The 19,495-nt window shown below is 40.3% G+C and overlaps 1 protein-coding gene across 5 annotated transcripts in view; it reads left to right on the top strand.

Moving 5' to 3' along the window:
• Positions 1 to 19,495, top strand: part of GHITM (growth hormone inducible transmembrane protein) — a 43,765-nt gene that overhangs the window by 22,592 nt on the left and 1,678 nt on the right. The window contains exons 2-10 of one of the 5 annotated variants that reach the window (XM_030275541.4): positions 8,349 to 8,607; positions 9,744 to 9,839; positions 12,476 to 12,635; positions 14,151 to 14,250; positions 14,491 to 14,602; positions 15,827 to 15,968; positions 17,030 to 17,138; positions 18,235 to 18,423; positions 18,978 to 19,149. In XM_030275541.4, the coding sequence (XP_030131401.4) occupies positions 12,507 to 12,635; positions 14,151 to 14,250; positions 14,491 to 14,602; positions 15,827 to 15,968; positions 17,030 to 17,138; positions 18,235 to 18,423; positions 18,978 to 19,149 (953 nt within the window). In that variant the 5' untranslated portion in view covers positions 8,349 to 8,607; positions 9,744 to 9,839; positions 12,476 to 12,506. 5 annotated transcript variants of the gene reach the window in all.

Below are 19,495 nucleotides of genomic sequence, written 5' to 3'. Positions count from 1 at the left end.
AAACCTGTGTAAGATGGTTACTCAAATACATTTTTGACCTTTACCAGTCCATTGTGCTGTTTTGCTGAATGGGTAGACCTTGAGTTTTAGGAAAACAGACACAGAAGGTATAGATATCCTATGTAAAAGTTGCACATTGCCATTTATTTCATGTTTAAAAATATGGGCACTATCCTTGAATGTTTGTGTGGTTTGGTTTGGGGTTTTTTTGCTACTAGGATATTTGAACTTTCCTAGGTGCATGTTAAATTATTTGTAAGATTGAAACTGCAGAGCAGAGCCTGCCTTTTATGAATAAATATTTTTAAGCACATTATCTAGTTATACTAAGTCTTTACAGGCAGCATCTTTTACTGTATAGCTTTTCAATATAATATGCCCTTCAGAGCCTTTGCATTTACCAATATGATTTTATGGGTATCTGTAGTAAGCTGGAACATTTTAGATTAATAAATTACGTAGCAGCATTTTTATGTGCAGGTTGTGTTTGCTCCACAGTTACAGCTGAGAATGACTTTCCACTGTAAACCAAAAAAACACAGCTGCCTTTTATAATCAGAAAAGCTCTATCCACTTCAAGTAAAAAGTCATAGCACACAGGACAGGAGAATAAGAGGCCTCATCTTAAATGCAGAAGTCTATACTGAGTTGAAAGAATTTCAGAAAATAACAAATACAGCCAGAAAATACCACCATATATGAGGACAAAATTCTGAAATTAAGTGTTTTTTGCAAACATAGATTTGCATGGGTCCTGCATGAGCAGGTCCTTCATACCATTAAGAACTCTTGTTTGAAAAACTACTGCAGCTTTCAATATTTATGATTTATCATGGATGAAAGGTTTCTCTCCACAGGACGATTTCTCAACTTTTGGTAGCTCTTATGATCAGTGCTGAGCACTTTTCAGATTCCTTACCTGTGGTGTCTGCATGAAACGAAACATAAACTTTTAAACAATCTTTTTATATACAGTCTTCCTTTGTTAATGAGCAGAAAAGGCTAGAATGCTTTTCATATAGTAATTATATAGTAATTTCACTAATTCCAGCCTCCTTAGTGATCATACTACAAACCACAAAAAATGTATTTTAAATTTCTTATTAGACAAAAAGAATACTGGTCTTCATTAAGACCCCAGGCTCTACCCATTCTGATGAAGGATCATTAAAATGTGAGTGAATATGTTCGTAACCTTCTTGGCCAGCAGCACACAATTACTGCAGGTGTATAAAAAGAAAAATAATGATCTGATGCTGTAGCATCACCAGTGCCAGAGATATGGATGTACACAGTGAGTCAAGATCCATTTTACAAGTTGTCATTGCTGTGTTTGGAGCTTGGATGTGCAAGGGTTTCTGACAGCCAGTGACAAAAAGCAAGCACTGGTTCATAGCTGTGAATTGGGATAACTTAGCTGGAGTTTCATCCACAATGGAGACTCACTCCAGTCCTCCACAGTTATTTCTCGATCCATGGGTTTTCCAGCTTTTACCCATTTGATTGTTTCCCAATCCTGCCATTGCAAAGCGAGCAAGTGGCTGTTTGGGGCTTGGCTGCTGGCTGGGGTTAAACCAGGACAAGGTTTGTCTATCCTACCCAAAGAATAGCCCTGATTCAGCTAAAATTGTCACTCCCATAAAGAGGAAAATACTAGCTTTTCTCTGAGTCTTGGGATTTTGTTATTACTATTGATTTAATAATCACCTTTTCAGATACCGTGGTGACAAGAAAAAAAATTACAAAGGGGGTAGATAATAGGTAGTATCCAGTCCAGGATTTTATCTGATTTCTTTCAGTCTGTTGCAGAGTGATGCAGCAAGATAATAGTACTGACTTCAGTGCAACCCACTGTAATAGGGTGGAGAGTCAGAGCCAGTAACCTTCCCATGGTAGCTCTAGTGAACTCCAGTGTTCACTAAAAGAGGAAATACCTCCTTCTCTTCTTCCTGGTATTTTGTATCTTTTCGTTATGAGCAAAAATGTAAAGGGCTTTGGTTGTCTTATTTTCCCAAAAGGAATGATTCTATAGAAAACATCCATTACTGCTTACTCTTTAACTAGATTTTATTCCCAAGTGCTGTGTAATCATTAAGTGAGGTTCAATTTAACAAGTGTGCTGCTCTTAGCACATTTTCACTTATGTAGTAGTAAATTAAGTATAACAGATTGTAACTGTTCTCTGTCATTTAGCAGTAAGTAAATCTTCCCTTAAATATCTTTAAAACTAAACCAAGGTATTTTTATGGCACTTGCTCACCACTCGTTCTTATTTCTCATCACAGCTTAAACAATTTCCATTTCAAAGAAAAGATTATTTTTAATGCTGAGGTTCAAAATTTCAGTTCATTTGCTTTCTGGTTACTGGGAAGGAAACTGCACCACCTGAGGTATGTCTCACTTGGCCACCTCTGGCAGATGAGCAATGCTTTGATAACAGGGATGGAAACACTTCAGTGGCCTAAGTGATTTCGCTGGATCAATGAGGCATCAGTGCATTTCCACAGTGATTTCTTTCAGCATCTCACAGTTTCACATATTTATATCACAGATTTTGCTTTGGTAGTAATCAGCAGCGAGTCTCTGAATGACGACAATGCTAAGGGACAAATCCCAAAAATACAGTAACCAAACAAGAGCCTGATATTTAGAGAAGCACTCACCTTTTTATCTGCCTTCTGAGCTTGGATGTTAAGCCAAGCCTCTATGCTTGTGTCTAAAGGGGGAAAACTTCTGAAAGACTGTCCTTATGTGACACTTCTCTCTGTCCCTTTACAGACAGGGAATGACCATGATTAATTAGAATAGCTACTAAAATAATTTCTTGAGAACAATGATGATATTTAACTTCAATACTCCAGGGCTTTGCCCTGATCCATTAGGATTGTGCACTTCAAAGGGAAAAAGAATGGATCTGGCACTTACATTTATGCTAGGCTGACATTATTGGTTTGCTGCCAAAGAGGCATAACACAGAGGCACCAGCTGAGGGATCTCAGCCACTGAACCTTGGTGCTAGCCTTACAAGAAATCACTTCAATGGTGACATGGACTATCTCTGTCCTACTTGTCCTTAAAGTTACAGAAATGCCATCCCAAGTTATGTAAAATCACATCTTTCTCATATAGGTACATGACCCTTCAGAATCAAACTGAGGCCATCAGCTTGTTTCACATTTCACAGACTCAAGCAAAGTCTTATAGGATGAAAACTTTGCTTATAAAAATTGTTCTCCATCCTTACTCTCCCATTGCCCCCTGCATATCATAGACCTCTTCATAGGACATTATCCTTTCTCTGGAGTTTTCTATATTCTGGCTTCAGGTTATTCGGTAGTTTGAATTTTTTTAAGGGCAAAAACAAACATGACATTAAAAATAACTGTTATTCTTCTGACCTCAGGAAAAAAATGGGTATGCATTTTAAAATAGTTGAATTTTCATTTGAAATCTGTTTAACCATTGTGGCCTCTGTCACTCAGAAATGTTCTTCCTGTTCTTCTTTGACACCTCTTTCTCTCTGAATTCATAGGGATTTTGGTCTCTAGCAGAAACCAGCAGAGAGCAAAATAGTTAAAAGAGGCTAGTGGAATTTGAGTTGCACAGGGGTATTACATTAATTATTTTTCCAGTGAGTCCATATGTTCTTCTAAATATACAGAGTGATGGCATTAGATGGGTAATAATCAGTGATTTCTCTCAGTAGTTTTAGCTGAATTGTGAAATAGAATTGTTCCCTGGAAGCTTATTTTCACTTGGCAAAAGGAAATACATTCATTAGTCATGCAACTGCAAAAGCATAACAGAACAGGAATTCATCCAGCATTTTCAACACTACCACTTTTTGTAGAAACTTATCTTTTCCTTTATATGCATCATCAAAACAAAGTCTTTCTTTTGGAATTTGGGATTTTTTTTTTTTTTTTTTGAGGGAGAATGTTTTGGAAGTGGCCGACTGTCACAAGAAAATTCAATAAGTATTGCTGCATTTATAACCTGGATTTCTGTCTGGGTGACTTGTATGTACAACAGTTATGCGTCCACTCTTCTTAAGGATTTTATTTTGTCAATCCATGTCATTTAGATTTTTATTATTTCAGTTCTTATGCTATTCTGAAAATTGAGAGAAATATTTGTAGAGCATGATATTTTTACAAATGCAAACATTTTTCATTTGCAAACAGTACTCCTTAGAGCCTGTAGAGAAAGGCATGTGTGAGCAAGTCTAACACAAGTTATTTTACTCCTGCATCTCCATAACATAACCTTGTTCTCAGTTCATGTGAGGCCTCTGTTTGTCTTGTACCAGTGTATTAAACTTTGCCAGCAGAGGTTTGATCTGTATTATGTTTATTTGGCTCTGCTTAAAGTTATAAAAGGGCAACTTCTTTAGGAAAAACTTCTCTCAGTAGTGGTGCTTGTCTTACAGTATTTTGAAAGCATGTGTTTCCCTCTCAGTCTTTCATTGACAGCCATATGTCAGGGAGTGCTGCAAGCAGATAGCCCAGAGTCACTACAGGTGTCCTGGTGATAAGAGACTGCTATGACTCTGATTGTAAGAGTATTTGAAATTTTCATCAGATATGTAATATTAAAAGCATGCTGCATAAATTATGAAAAGAAAAATGGAAAGTAGCTGAGTTGTTTAACACCTTAAATAAAAGGACAAAAAATAGGTGGATCAAAGAAGCCTAAAAAGCAGGTCTGTTTGCTCTTTTTTCATCCGATGTTACTTGGATCCCAGGGGGTTTCATTATCCAGATGGAAAATACGGAGCTTGTTTATCAGAGAGCCAAGGCTTACAGGTAATGGCAGCCTGGTCTGCAATCCCCTGGGATGGTGTGGGCAGAGCCATGGGCACAGCTGAGCTCACTGACACCTCACCTTTGGCTGGGATCCTTGGAAACCCTGGTAGCACAAGTTCAAGACTTCACACTGAGTTTCCTCAGCCCTTCGCTGAGAACAGGGCCTTTGACTGCAAACCCCTTTTGCCAGCCTTTGATTTCCTGTCTGTACCATGTGGCTGCTATCAGTTTACAAATAAAGAAAAATTAAAATTGGTTTATGAACTGTTATTACTATAACTGAGTTCTGCTATTAGTTAGGTCTAAATGCTTTTATATATTCCACACCTCTGTTGCCCTTTGAGATTTTAAACTGTTGTTTTCTTGTACATTAATAATTTCCTTGTATAATTGTTCCCAAGAGAATGAGCTGAAAGAATTATGAATTAATTTGCATCCTTTAATGTACTAATAAACTTTGCAAGTAGAAAATTCACTCCATCCAGGTGGAAACCAATCACTTTAAATCAAAGCTTACTGAATTTCAAATAGGTTTTTTTTTTGAGAAGTTGGAGAAGAACAGTGCTCTGCATGTTAAAAGTAATTAGAAAGCACAACAGCAATTTCAGACAAAGCCCTGGGTCATTTTTTTGCTGCAGCATAGAGTTCACAGGCACTTAGGAAAATGAGTATTTGTTGTATTTAAACAAAATGAATAGCAATTTCTTGGAGGTTGAGAGGTCTCAGGCTGTAAATGTAGATTTCACACTTTCATTGAAAAATATTTTTAAACTGTTTTAGTGTTTATTGTCTGATGTAAATAAATAATTCATGGTATAGCCTCTAAAACAGGGTTCAAGAAAAAGAAATGCACTTTTATGTACAATTTATTCAAATAGAATTTTGAGTGAACAAAATGTTCTATCTCGTGTATTAATTTATAGCCAAACAATGTCAGATCCTTGTTCACCAAAGCACTCACCTTCATTTATCTCTGAGCACTTTATAAACCAAAGCTGTTCTCCCAAGTAACTAAAGAAACAAGTTCTGAGCATCTACTCTGAGTTTAATACATGGGAGTGCTACTCACATAGTTACTGACAAGCTTAAGCTATTTACTGAACTGGTGATTTGACATCCATGTTTATCTACCTTCATGTATTGTAGCCTTGGTAAATCTGGAAGTAGAAATGCATTCTCTAGCCCCCATTCTCCAAATGAGACACAAAATATATAATTATATGTTATATAATTTATATATAATATATAAATAAATATATAATGGAGAAGACAGGTCATGATATCAAGCTTCTGATTTTGGAAGTTTATTTTAGTGGTTGATGAAGTTAAGCATAAACATTTGACAGGGCAAAAGCCATTTGTTTAAATGGTTATAAATTGTAGAGGCCAGAAGGCATCCCAGCTGGTTTGGGACACAAGGGACAGTGCAGAAGGGGGAAGGGACTGAGGAAGGACAGAGTGGAAGCAAGGATAAAACATGGCAGGTTTGGCAGCGGGCAGAAGAGCATTGAAACTGTGACCAAGGGGAGGCCAAGGGAACGTCACAAGAGGTGAGAAAGGCCAGGTGGGCACGTGCTGGGAAAGGAACAGGAGTAAGAGGAAATGGGGGTGCCAGGCCAAACAAGGGGTACTGCTAATAAGGCAGAGGGAGCTGTGCCTCTTCCCTGAGGCAGCAGATGCAGATTAGAGGCACAACTTCATCAGGATTACTGATATGGCAATAGAGAATCAAACCTACAAAAAAAAAAATGTACAATACAACCTGGATGATGTTTCCTCTCAGAAAATAGAAAAACAACTTATTTTCTAAAAACATGGCCTAAATATGAATGATCAAGAAACTAAATGCAGGAATTTTTCAGCAGATATGGATGTTTAGACTGTTTATCCCCCCTTAGGGCTTTGAAGAACATAAGCTTCTTTATCAACATAGCCTGATACAACAGTTCCTTTCTTTAGCATGTCCAAGAAGGAAAACATTGTATTGACTGAAGAAACCTCCCAACAGAACCTGTGTCTCCCACTAAGCTCCTAGGCACGCAAGTTTCCACACGTTGTACCTGAAAGAGTTTTTCTGTTGTAAGTTTGAAGTTTGCAGAGTGCTTGCAAAGCAACCTTGTGTGTGCTCAGAGCACTGTTTGTCATGAAAAGTACTGACAAGAGCAGAACACCCTAGCAGTATGAAATAACAGATTTTAAACAGTTGATATTTTTATTATTTGAGATGTATTGTTTGATTTTTCAATCCGATGCAGAGACTGCAAACAGATAATTTGTTTTCCATTCTTACATGATTTTTATACAAATGTATATATCATTTTTTTTATGTCTGTGGTAATTAAAGGATATTTTTCCTGTGCTCAAAACAGCATTTTTACACACAAAAACATCCAGCTATCCTTTGAACACCCCAGAAGACACTATTTGATGCCAGAAGGGTCTGCCATGATGGATAAATTTTATTTTAGCAACAGATAAAACATGTAAAATTCTTTATAACAGACAAACTTTCTCCAATTCCAGACTGGAATTACTTTTGCTTAATGTAAATATATATTAAAGTCTTCAAAATATACAAGCCGCAGTACAAATTTCAGTGCAATGCTTCTTCAAATTAGCAAGGTGAAAATTTCACACAAGAAAGGAGGGAAGACACCTCAGAGCCAGCACAGTTCAGTACCACTGAAATGAGGCTGCTGTCTATTTGAGATGTTTTGAGATCTAGCCAAATAATCTGAGACCCTGACAATTATCACACCTGTAGAAAATATGGACACTGCTTCACTCCTGGCACTACATCTTGGTGTGCACAAATTCCTGCATGGAAGGATTTATTCTTCCATGGTAAAGTAATACTCTATTTAATGACATTTTTTTCTTGCCAGGAGTTAAGAAAGTCATCAGTACTGCCTCCCCAGACTTTCCTCCCCACTGCAGTGTTTAATGATATCTAAAGTAAGAACATGGTGCCTAATGAATATTCATTTGTCACATGAATACCAGCAACAGATTAAGTCCAAAAGTCCCCTGTAATCTGCTGGGAGAGATATGTGGAGTGCTGGAGTCAGCACAGCCAGAAAACCTTCAAAATATTTTTCTTCAGAGCTAATTTGAAAACTTCAATAGCAAAGTTTACCCTAAGGAGAAATGGTGCTAAGCACAGATTTATTTCTTCCCTGCTGATGAACACAGCCATGTGAATGACTGAGATGTTTTTTTCTTGCAGAAGGGTACCAGAGCTGCCAAGTTAAAAGTGTAAGCTTCAAAACTGGCATTGACCCTATTTATTAGCACAATAATGGGCTTGTTGTGGTTCCCGTGGCTTTCCAGCATTGCAGAGGGCTACATGGAAGTGTGCTTTTGCTGTCAATGCAGGCAGCTGGCAAGGCAGGGGTGTGGTTGAAAATACACCCCGTGGAGTCTCCTGGAAGATGCTGGCACTACTTGGGCTCTTCACTTTCAGGACAAGGCAACACAATCTCTTCAGGAACTATTTCCCTCTGAAACTTTATTTGTTGAAAACACATGATGTTTCTTTTACAGGACTTGTGGGGCAGAGACTGGACGAGTCCCTTTTGGAGTCAGCAGTCAGACCAGCTTTCCCCTTGGGCACTGGAGTTGGAGACCACCATCCCTTGAGCCCTGGCATCAGCCATTTATGGGAATGTCACTGCTGGGAAGTAGCAGGGCTGGGAAGCAGGGGAAGAAGGGCTGTTCCTCACCTGGTTCCTGCCTGGAAGAGAGGCAGGGTTTGGAACCTGACTTCACACTTCCCTCAGGAAACTCAAGTCCCCTCATAATGGTATTTTCTGATTTTGCAGAATTTCTAATTAGAAGTTAACCCTCTAATATCAAACTCTATTTGACCTTCTCTAGAGAATAAGATTTCTAACACATGTAAAACATGTTGTTAAAAACATGGCCTATTGAAAAGAAAAACAAGTTTTCCTGTTTATACTTTTGATTACTGAGGAATTGTTCACCTATTTTCAAAAAACAGTATCTTCATGAGGTTTCTTTTTTACTACTGTTATTTTTTGTTGCTTTGAAAATAACTTTTTTTTTACAACTGTTTACTGTTTTCCAAATACCTCTTATTGGTGCATATCAGTCCTAAGAAAGCCAAAAATGCTTCAGATCCTTCAGGAATCATCAATACTTTATAGACTCATAGAATAGCTGAGTTTGGCAAGGACCTCTAGAGATGATCTAGGCCAGCCCTCCTGCATAAGCAGCTTGCTTAGGACTATGTACAGTCAGCTGTGGGGGCATGTGGCTGCCATCTCCCTGCCAGGCCTCTCTGTCCTGCTGTTATCCCTGCTCTTGTCGGCAGGAGCTCCAAGTGCTCCAAGCACAGCTCAGCAGCATGACCGGGTGGCACAGGGACCGAAGTCCTGCCCCAGAGAGAGGTGCAGGGACACCCCCAGGCAGGATCCAAGCTGCTGCTTCCAACCAAGAAACCCCTGGGCATTCAGAGGCTGCTGCTGCCCCGCTCACACGCAGATTTGGCCAGCTGGAGCTTTTACAGGTGTTCACCATCAAGGAGGAAATGATATCTCTTAGCAGGCAAATTTCTGTGAGAAGGCTTCTACAGCTGAGTTTGCAGCAGGGTGGGCCACGGGTAGGTTTGGGTTGCTTCTAACAAAATTATCTATTTAAGAAACAGTTTGGGGAGAAGCTGAGATGAGTATCTTATTTGAAAGTCTCAGGAGTGTTCTTTACATGATTATATGTTGTAGTAAAAGAGGAAAGTTTGATTCCTTGCATAAATTATTACTATTAATAACTTAATTATAATTTTAAATATTAATTATTATAATGAATCTTTTAGTACCTAACAATTATAGAGTGTTACAAACTCTGAAATAAGCACTACAAGTCTCTAAATAAACAAAGTACTCATGGCCTGAAACTGACTTTTTTTTTCTTTTGTGGTAGGAGACCTCACTACAATAGACGCCAAAGGTCTGGATTTTCACTTACGCCAATAGAAAGCAAACAAGTGTCAGAGTAAGAATCACATCTCAAACGCCAGTAAGTTTGGCCTCTTCTGATAGAATTTCCACCCTTCTGTCATGTATTCTTCTGCTTCATTCTTCTAAATTCAAATTATTCCTCACGATCTGACATGCTGGTGCACTTTCAGATCTCCTCCATATCTGATCTCACTTATGTTGAATTTCATTTTGTGAACTAGCAGGTCACTGTATTTCCTTTCTTACAGTTTAAACACTGAGGCTCTGATAACAGAAAGGCTAATCTCACAATTCTCAAAAGTGTACCTGTAACTCTCATCCTGTTTCTGGACTTAATTCTATATTCAAGACATCTTTTTTATTATATTTGTCTTTGATTCTGCTCAAGACCCTTCATAGTCTGTTTTACTTGGCAGTGAAGAACCATGGCCATATGTAGTGTTAAGGTTGAAAGAAACAACACAGCTGTGGTGGAGTAGAGCAGGAAAGGGGCTCCCAAAGCAAAATTTGGTAACAATTTGTGGATTTGATAGTCCAGGGAAGTGCTGCTCTGTCCTTACTAAGGCTTAGTTTAGGATTGAACTCGGAAAAAATTTCAGAGTTCCATTTGGAGTGAGGCTGGAAGGAAGGTGCCAGTAGAGAAATAGTTCAGCTCAAAAAGGAATGTTTAGGCTGGGAAGGGCTGTGGACCGCCCCTGCAAGGCCAGGATTAGAATGGCAGCGTCCACTTTTGTAATTTACATACACAACCCTGCTTTTTGTGCTCAACCTGCACGTGAGCAGCAGCCTTAAAGCATGTATCATACCCACAGGGAAGAGAGATGTAACTCCAAAGAGGTGACAGAGGAGGAATGCTGTGCTGTAGGGGGAGGAAACGCAAAGCTCCTGAACTGTCTGACACGCTGGGAAGGACGAGCCTGAAATGCACAGGCGGCAGAGCCGTGCGCTGTATGCAGGCACGGTCAGCGGGCCGACAGTGTAACTCTGCACTCCCAGAACGATGACGGCTGCCGCAGCACCGCTCCACTGCCGCGCTCCCCCTCACGAACGCGCCGCCATTGCCGCAGCCCTGGGCGGGCACACCCGGCACTGCGCCTGCGCCGCGCGCGCCCCCTGCCCGCGCGCTTCCAGAACCATCCGCGCGCGCGTCACCGCCCCGCCGGCCAATGGCGGCCGCGGGCCCGGCGTCACGTGGAGGGAGCGAACCAGTCGCGAGGGGTGCGCGGGGCCGTCACGTCACTTCCGCTGCCGGGGGCAGGGTCGGGCGCGGTGCGGCGGCGGAGCGGGGCCGAGCGCGCGGCAGTGGCGGAGACCGGGCCGGGCAGGTGCGGGGCCGGGCTGGGTTGGGCCGGGCTGGGCCGGGCCGGGCCGGGCCGGGCCGGGCTGGGCTGGGCTGGGCTGGGCCGGGGCGGCGGCGGCCGAAAGCGGGAGAGGGCCCTACCCGGCCCGGCTGAGTCAGGCGCCGCCCTGCCGCGGCTGGGAGGGGTCTGTGCGCGCTGTGGTGCGGCGGTGCCTCCCCAGCGTTACGTTACGCTACTATGCCAGTTAATATGTGGGAATTTCGGCTCTCCGCCCTCCTTGCTTTTGATAGAACACTTGAAGTTGCCTTGCTCCAAATGCCGGTTTCCGAAAAGAAAAGTTCAGATTTCCGAGTTGGCTCTGTCAGTCCTGCAGGCCGTGCCATGCCGGTGGGAGAGCTCCGTGCGCTCCCCGTTACAAATGCGGCATTTCAGAACTGCGCTGCAAAGTGACTCTCTAGCAGCAGGATTGTTATATCCTCTGTCACTCCTCTGTGATCAATGCCAGCTATCCGGTGCTGTGCGTGCTTGTTTCTCACCCGTGTTTAAACCTGCTTTTCTTTAGAATTTTCTTAGCTTCTGCTAGTCATTGCCCACATAAGGTATGACCGGTCATTTGGAAAAATGCACTCGTAGTTGGGGTGTTCCGTGATATCAGGGGTGTTGTGTAATTGAATTAAAGGACATTAAAGTGACTCCAAGGCCTTGGGGTTTTTTATATGCTGTGCACCATTTGTGGCAGTGAGCTGGCAGTTTTCGAGCTACCAGTGCAACACGCAGGCTGGTTCTGCTGGTGCTGTGGGTTTACCCGTGAGTGGTGTCACTGTTTTCTGATCAGAATTGCTTAGGGTGATCTGAACCAGTGTTCTGGGCTGTGACCTTGACTGAATGCTGTGCCCACTGAGCTAACTGGTTCTTTAAAGGACAGCTTAAAATCTCTCTCTATTTTCCACCATACCTATTGTGCTGTTTGCTCATTTGCATTTATACTTATATGGAGTTTTAAGTAAATTTGGGGAACAGAGTAGTCATGCAGTGTTGTATCTCAAAACGAAGGTTAGTTGCCAAAGTAATTTAAACATAAGTATATAAAGGATCTTGATTTAATTTATGCATGTAAAAAGTGGAATGTGCTCCTGTTTTTGAGTAAATTATGAGAGAGGTCTCTGATGGAACTGAGGGACAAATACAGGTAAAGCAAAGTTAAACTCTGTATTTAAGGTTTTATTTCCTATTACAGTACTTCAGTGATAATACAGTTTTTACTACAGATTTTCAGGATTTTTTTACAGGTTGGTTTTTATTATTTCTGTTGTAGCTGAGAGTAAGTAGTAAATGTACCTTGTCTGAAAACCATGTAACAAACCAGCAAATACATTTTCTTGTGCGTTTGCAGGAATACAGTGTGTTAAGTTTTCTCAGCAACCATGTTGGCTGCCAGGCTGGTGTGCCTGAGGGCACTGCCATGCCAGACCATCCGCCCCACCATCACTCAGGCTTCTCCAGCCTTGAGGAGCTCCAGCATAAAAGCATACAGGCTGTGGCAGCCTAGCCAGGTAAGGTAATTCTCTTTCTGATGGCCCTGACTGCACATATTTTAAAGGGGTGTACTGCTAAAAGAATCACTTTTCATGGAGTACCTGATGTGAATGAGCTTGAGCCTTCTGCTTGTTTGAGGTGCCTGCTCTAATTTACTGAAGGAAGAATGTTCTTCAGTCAAAACACAGGGGTTCTGGAGCAGATGAAGTGAAATTTTCTGCTTCAATGACTGACTTGGGTCTTGAAATTAATGGGCAAAAGAGGTAGTTATGGATGGACAGGCCTTACTGGGTAAGGTGGGAGGAACAGAAATTCTTATCCTGGCTTCCTGTTCCAAGTTAAAGTCTTAAATATAACATTAAAATAAACACTTTCTTTTCAGTTATTTTAGTCCCCATATGTGTTTAGAGCTGTAGTGTAGGTTAGAGCAATTTCTGAGCTATGGCAGGACAGCCACAGGTGTAAGCAACATTTTTAAAAAGCACACTGTCATTATCCTGAGACATTGTTTATCCTTCATTGAGAGAGAATGCCACAGACCTGCAGCTCACAACTGTTAGGGGCTGTTGTTGCTCTTCTGCCACCTTGATGAAGCTGCTAGTGGCAAAGTCTTCATTTCTTTTGTATTTTCCTCTTAAGCATTCAATGTTTGTAGGTGCATGGTGGGCTTCTTTGTGTCTGTGAGTTTTCTAGCACTGGATTTCATTAGCTGCGAAGAACAGCCAAACTGAAGGACTCTGGTAACCCCCTTGAATTGTAGTGTTCTAATGGCTCATGAGTAATGTTTGTAGGTTTTGTATTTTAGTGTTGAAACAAACTCGCAGCTTGATGTAAGTCCTTGACTGCTCAGGTGCAATTTTAATTTAAAATTTCCTGTAAAACATGGTAAGAAAACATAAAGTTGTTTTTGAACTTAAGTATGAGTGTATTTTCTGTTGCTCTTGCAACTTACCAAGACTTTGAGCAGCATACTGTAATTACTTGGAGCTTGTTGACCTTAAAAATCTTGAGTTTCTAGGCCTTCATTCAAGGTTTGTTCTATAAATCAAGGTTGGACTTCAAGAAATTTGTGCTGCTTTTCCAGCTTTAGTGTCTCTAAAATAGCAAAAACTATTGTGCAAAAGTTTTTTTTTACATTGAAGTGTTTGCATGAAGAGTGTTTTAGTGTAGAAATCAAAAGGCTTTTGTACAAAACAAAAAAGCAATGATTATGTTTTTGTATTTAACAGAGAGGCTTGTGGCAGTGTTTAGTACAGTGGGACTAAAGTAGAAGAAATGCAGTCTGAAATTTCCAGCTTCTGGAGTTCACTGCATTGGTTCTGTACTTCTAGAATATGTGAATGTTTTTCACAAAGGTTCCTAAATTTTAATGCTCGTTTGTTTTCCTTGGGCACTGTTGCTTGGAAGGTATGAAGGTAAGCACAGATTAATAAGATATTAATTAACAGTCTTAAGTGTAGCAAGTAAGTTGGTAAGACTATCTTCTATTTTATTTCATTAAATATGTCTTGTGTTATTTCTGAATTTAACAGAGTTATGCCACCAGAGCGCGAATGGGTGCAAGGCGTGGAAAACTTGGCCAGGAAGTGAAAGAAGCAGCATTTGAGCCATCTGCAGAAACTGCACTTAAAGGTAGGGGAGCTCTGCTTTAAATACTGAGAATCTTTTAACCTGAACTAAAAACTTGCTTGAAGGAATATGTTTTTCACTACTGAAACTGGTAGTGAGCTGCTTTGAAATTAAGTGAAGCTTTTAGAAGGAGGGGTAAAGTGGAGCGGCTATTGCAGATACATCAAAACTCACATGAGGATGTTGTTAACTATCCAAGAAAAAACATTAATGAGAGTGTGTGGTTTTTATTTCTTTACACAGTTGATCGCCTGGGGAAATTCATTGTTGCTGGAGGAGCTGCTGTTGGCCTGGGGGCCCTCTGCTACTATGGAATGGGCATGTCCAGCGAGATTGGGGCTATTGAAAGGGCTGCGTAAGTAAGAGGCTTTACCTCTTCAGTGAAGCAAATCTCCTCTTTAGCTGCCATCACCCAGTGTACAGTCAGGTTAGGTTTTTCTAAGATCTGAAGAGTAAACCCCCAGCTATGTCTCTGCAGGTTTTTAAAGCAAAATTAGAATCATTCAGCCTTAAATGGATAGCAGTAACCTGAATGAGTTTGTTTTGTTAAATCTAATGTGAAGAGTATATAAACTTGTCTTATTAGATAAGTTAGGAAGTGTGGTCTTCTGAATAGCATTGCTAAGACCAGTTTCCCTGCTGTTCTTGTGACACTGTTCACTTTAATTCAACTGTTAAGAAAGTCTTCGTTAAACACAGTATCTTGGCATAAGCTTTGATCTAATAAATGTGTTCTTAAAACTTCGTTGGTCAAAAAAAAAACCCTGGCTAATGGCAGAACTATAGTTAGACTTGAAAGATGGGTAGTAATTAGCATGGGCTTGGGAGAAATGTGTTGGGGACATTTTGCTTTATTTTGCATTTGTAATTGGAAGTGGCAGTCTGTATTTATGATGAATGTCTGCCATTTTTGTCTATGAAGCTTGTCATAGATAGAGCTGTGTCTATTTTTTTCCTTCACAAGTCTTGAATAACAGGTCAAAAGAGTGAAGTGAGAAAAAAATATATGCAGTGTTCAAATTTAGTGTTAGCAGGGAAAGTTTTCTTTCTACAGTGTGAACAAATGATACTGCAGAAACTCACTTATGTCTAGGTCTGTTGCTATTGTTAGAGCTCTCAAAATGACATTTGTGTCCTGTGGTGTCAGATAACCATGTGCACTGTGACTCAGCAACTTGTGAGCTGCTCAGCAGGTTGCTTAGTGCTGATATACATTCTGTAGACCTTTTACCTGAAACCAGTTTGTTATATATACACACCATTCTTTTATTTTTTCTATAGTTCAAGGCATTCGTAACTCTGTTTTCCATGCATGCTTCCTGCTTAAAATGGAATTGTAGCTAGCATTATTTGTAATGTTCAGTGTTTCTACTGAGTTAGCATTAGATTAAATCAGCAAGATTGACAAGTTCAGTCTCCACTGTAAAGTAAACTCATGGCAGAAGTTGCTAGACCCTTATAATGAAGCCTCCCTTATGTCCATGGCTATGAATGCACTTAACAGCTTGATTGTGTTTTTAGCTGCTGTCCGTTCTGAACCTGGTAACTGCACAGCTCTGTATGACTGCTTATTTTTCAGTATTTGGCCACAGTATGTGAAGGACAGAATTCAGTCCACGTACATGTACTTTGCGGGCAGCATTGGCATGACAGCTCTGTCTGCTGCAGCAGTGAGCAGATCTCCTGCACTCATGAACCTCATGACAAAGAGCTCCTGGCTGGTAAGCTTTGTTATAAAAATAAAAGTATTTGCTGAGGAATGTCACCAAATGATGGTTGATATTAAAAAAATCTGAGAAATATAACTACTTAGTTACATTTACTTGAAAAGTAAGACAAAACTTAACCCACATTAGTGTCCTTACCCATAAAGACTATTCAGGTATCCTGATGATATTTTTTGATGTAAGATTTGGTGATTCTAGTCTCATTCTGACATGTGTTTTCTATACTGTTTTGGTGGTTTGTCTAAGGTAAACTACATGAGCAAAAACTGCTATGCTAGCCTTACCAGCTGTATATGTGCAAATAGGAACCTCTCAGAAACAGCTTCCTAAAGCTAATGGCACAGTTTCTATTGCTGCCTGTAAATACAAATTGGGGTGATCCCTGTGCATCCTTACTCTGCCCTGTGCTCTGACATGCATCACTTTTAAAGCTGTCTCTGTCTGCCAAGGCTGAAACAATACCGATAGGCTTAGTATGTATTCAGTGTATTAAGTGGAGTGAAACAGTAACAATTAAATGCCAACACCTACATAACTTAGGGAGATTAATTTGATAAAACATCATTGGTGGTAAGAGTTGAACAGTTGAACACTTCTGACCAGTTTGGCAGATGTTCAATGATTCTGCTTGGAATCATGAGTAAGAAGAGGCACTGAGGTTAAAAAATGATTGGTAGCAAAAGCTGGTGAGCTGGGTGTTGGTTTTGGGTGGAGAAATGTACAAGAAGGAAGGATAACACATTCCAGGTGCCTTCATGAGAGTGAGGGGCAGAACCATGGGTTTTCCTTTTCTTACTTTACACAGCCAAGACAGTTACCAACTTCATAATTAAATTTGGATTTCTAGAAAACAGTAAAAATAAATGAAAATTACTGCAAGCTAAGATCTGCAAAGATTTGACTGTAACTTTACAGGAGCAGAATTGATGAATACTCCCTCCAGTTGTGAATTAGGTTGCTGTTTTCAGAATCAGTGTTGACTTTTAGACTAGGAGATTGGAATAGAGAACATATGTCCATATGCTAACTTGAGCTCTATAATGCTGTTTCTTCAGGCAATTGGTGCAACTTTTGCAGCCATGATTGGTGCTGGAATGTTGGTCAGGACCATATCCTATGAACATAATCCCATAGCTAAACATGCAGCATGGATGATGCATTCAGGTATGTGGTTTTAGTGTTTGTTGTAGAGATGTTGTGTTTCTGTGACTAGATGCTTACTTTAACAAAACTCCAGCGTTAAAGTTAATTTTTATATGCTGCTCGAGGGAAGTTGAGATTTTTCAGAGATCAGAGAGAACTTCTGAATGTCAGGGAAAGGTGTCTTAAGTGTCCTTAACAGAACTCTAATTTTTTTCATAGTCAGTCTTCTGAAAGTCATGCTCAAGTTCAGGTATATATACTCCACACTGAAAATAGAATTAGATGGTGTCATGGCTGCTTTGGTTTTCTGACTGCTTTCTAACACTACCACTTCTGTAAGTGCTCTTGCCTACACTAACCATTCTTCAGCTGTGCAGGATAGGAGATATTTGAAACCTGACTAGAAAAAAAAGGGATTTTAGTATTAGTTTACTTTTGATCTGTACTCAGAGCTAAAATACCTGATGGACACATCTCAATTTCTCACTAATGATACCTACTTCAAATAACAATGGCTCTCATTTTTCAAAACTGTTTTGATAAAAATATTTTGTAGTTCAGAAAAGGCATGTGGCTGTTGGGCACTGGAATCATATTTGCCTCTCCAGAGCTAACATGTCTGCCAAGAAGAAATGTTTATTGCAGTGATTATTGCTAAGAGAAACAACCTAATGAGATATTAATGGGCTAGATACACATTTCCTACAAGCCTCTAGCAAAAAAAATCTGACTTACTTGCCTAACTAATTGTTGTATCAGAAATCTGTCCTGCTTTTCAGTGTTGCATGCTCCTAATGCTATTATGTTAAATATGTCTTCTTACCAGCTGTGTTATGAACCAGTCAGTATGTTGGCTTTTGTTAGTCTTTTTTTTTTCCCAAGATAAACTCCCTGACATATTCTAGTGCTAAATAAAAGTACATAATGATATATTTATATATGTAATAAGGTTGATAATTTATTGTGCTTCCTTCTAGATAAAAGCACAATCAAGTGCATTGGTGTTTTGTTGTGCGTGGATTAGTTTGAGCCATGCTGGCTGGCTGGAGACGAAAACCAAGTGGGTTTGGTATGTGGTGTTCCAAGTCTTACCTGTGTTCTGTTTTGCTTTGCCTAGGTGTCATGGGTGCAGTGGTGGCTCCTCTGGCCTTCCTTGGTGGTCCTCTGCTGATCAGAGCTGCCTGGTACACTGCTGGAATCGTTGGGGGGCTCTCAACTGTGGCCATGTGTGCTCCGAGTGAAAAATTCCTGAACATGGGAGGACCGCTTGGCATAGGCTTAGGTTTCGTTATTGCTTCTTCAATTGGTAAGATACTGCTTCAGTACTGTCATAAAAAGTAGATTATGAACTTAAGCTACTAAGGTGCAGCTCACAGTTGCAGGCTGGTCTGCCCAGTGAAGATTTGCCTTAAATATAGCCCTTGCAATGCCGGCACAGCAGAAAATATTCCATCACGTTTGTTCTTGAAAAGGAACATGAAATTATGGTTTTGGAAGATTACTAGTCTGACAAACAGCTGATAGGGGTACCTTATATTTTAGATACTGCAATGAGTAGGGAAGGCAGTAAATGCAATCTTAATTCTTGATCCAGTTGTTTTCCTTCATGCGTTTTAGTCATTGTTGTAGTCATAGGTACTTTCAGCTGAAGAAAACTGCACAATTCCCCAGAGTGTTCAAAATTAATAGATCAGGTTGTATATGTGACATCTTCAGTGTGCATGCTAAAGCCCTTAGTATCAAACACACACCACAAACTGAGAATTGAACACTTTCTGGAAGATGTGTGCTCCAGTGACTGGAGTTTGACCTAACTTGGAGTAGCAGATACCTTTAACACCCTTGTACGTTCCTCTCCAGGATCCATGTTCCTGCCTCCCACCTCTGCTTTTGGCGCCGGGCTGTACTCGGTGGCGGTCTATGGTGGCCTGGTGCTCTTTGGCATGTTCCTGCTCTATGATACACAGCTGGTGGTCAAGCGGGCTGAAACCCTGCCTGTCTACGGAGTGGCTAAATACGACCCCATCAACGCGTGAGTGTTCTCTGTCACCTCAGCTGATCTCAGTGTCTGCCTACGAATTTGCCTCAAGTTAGATTGAAGTATGCTTTGAAAATAGCCTTTTCTTCATTGTTCAAAAGCGTATTGCTGTTAAATGTGAAGAATCACAGGGTTTGAAAACAGCAGTGAGAAAATAGCTACAGAAGTTAAAACTGAAATCATTGTGAGAAACAGAATTGAGCATCTGATGTCACATACCTCCAGCAATACATTCTAAAATGTATTTTTTTTTTTCTAAAGCATTGCTGGGAGAATTTATACCTGCTTTCTGAAAAAAACTGTCAGTATCAGTTGAGACAAAAAAAGTTAATCTTCCATA

The sequence above is a fragment of the Taeniopygia guttata genome, chromosome 6 (genome assembly GCF_048771995.1).
Source record: "Taeniopygia guttata chromosome 6, bTaeGut7.mat, whole genome shotgun sequence".
Taxonomy (NCBI): Eukaryota; Metazoa; Chordata; class Aves; order Passeriformes; family Estrildidae; genus Taeniopygia; species Taeniopygia guttata.
This window is presented reverse-complemented; position numbering and strand designations above follow the sequence as displayed.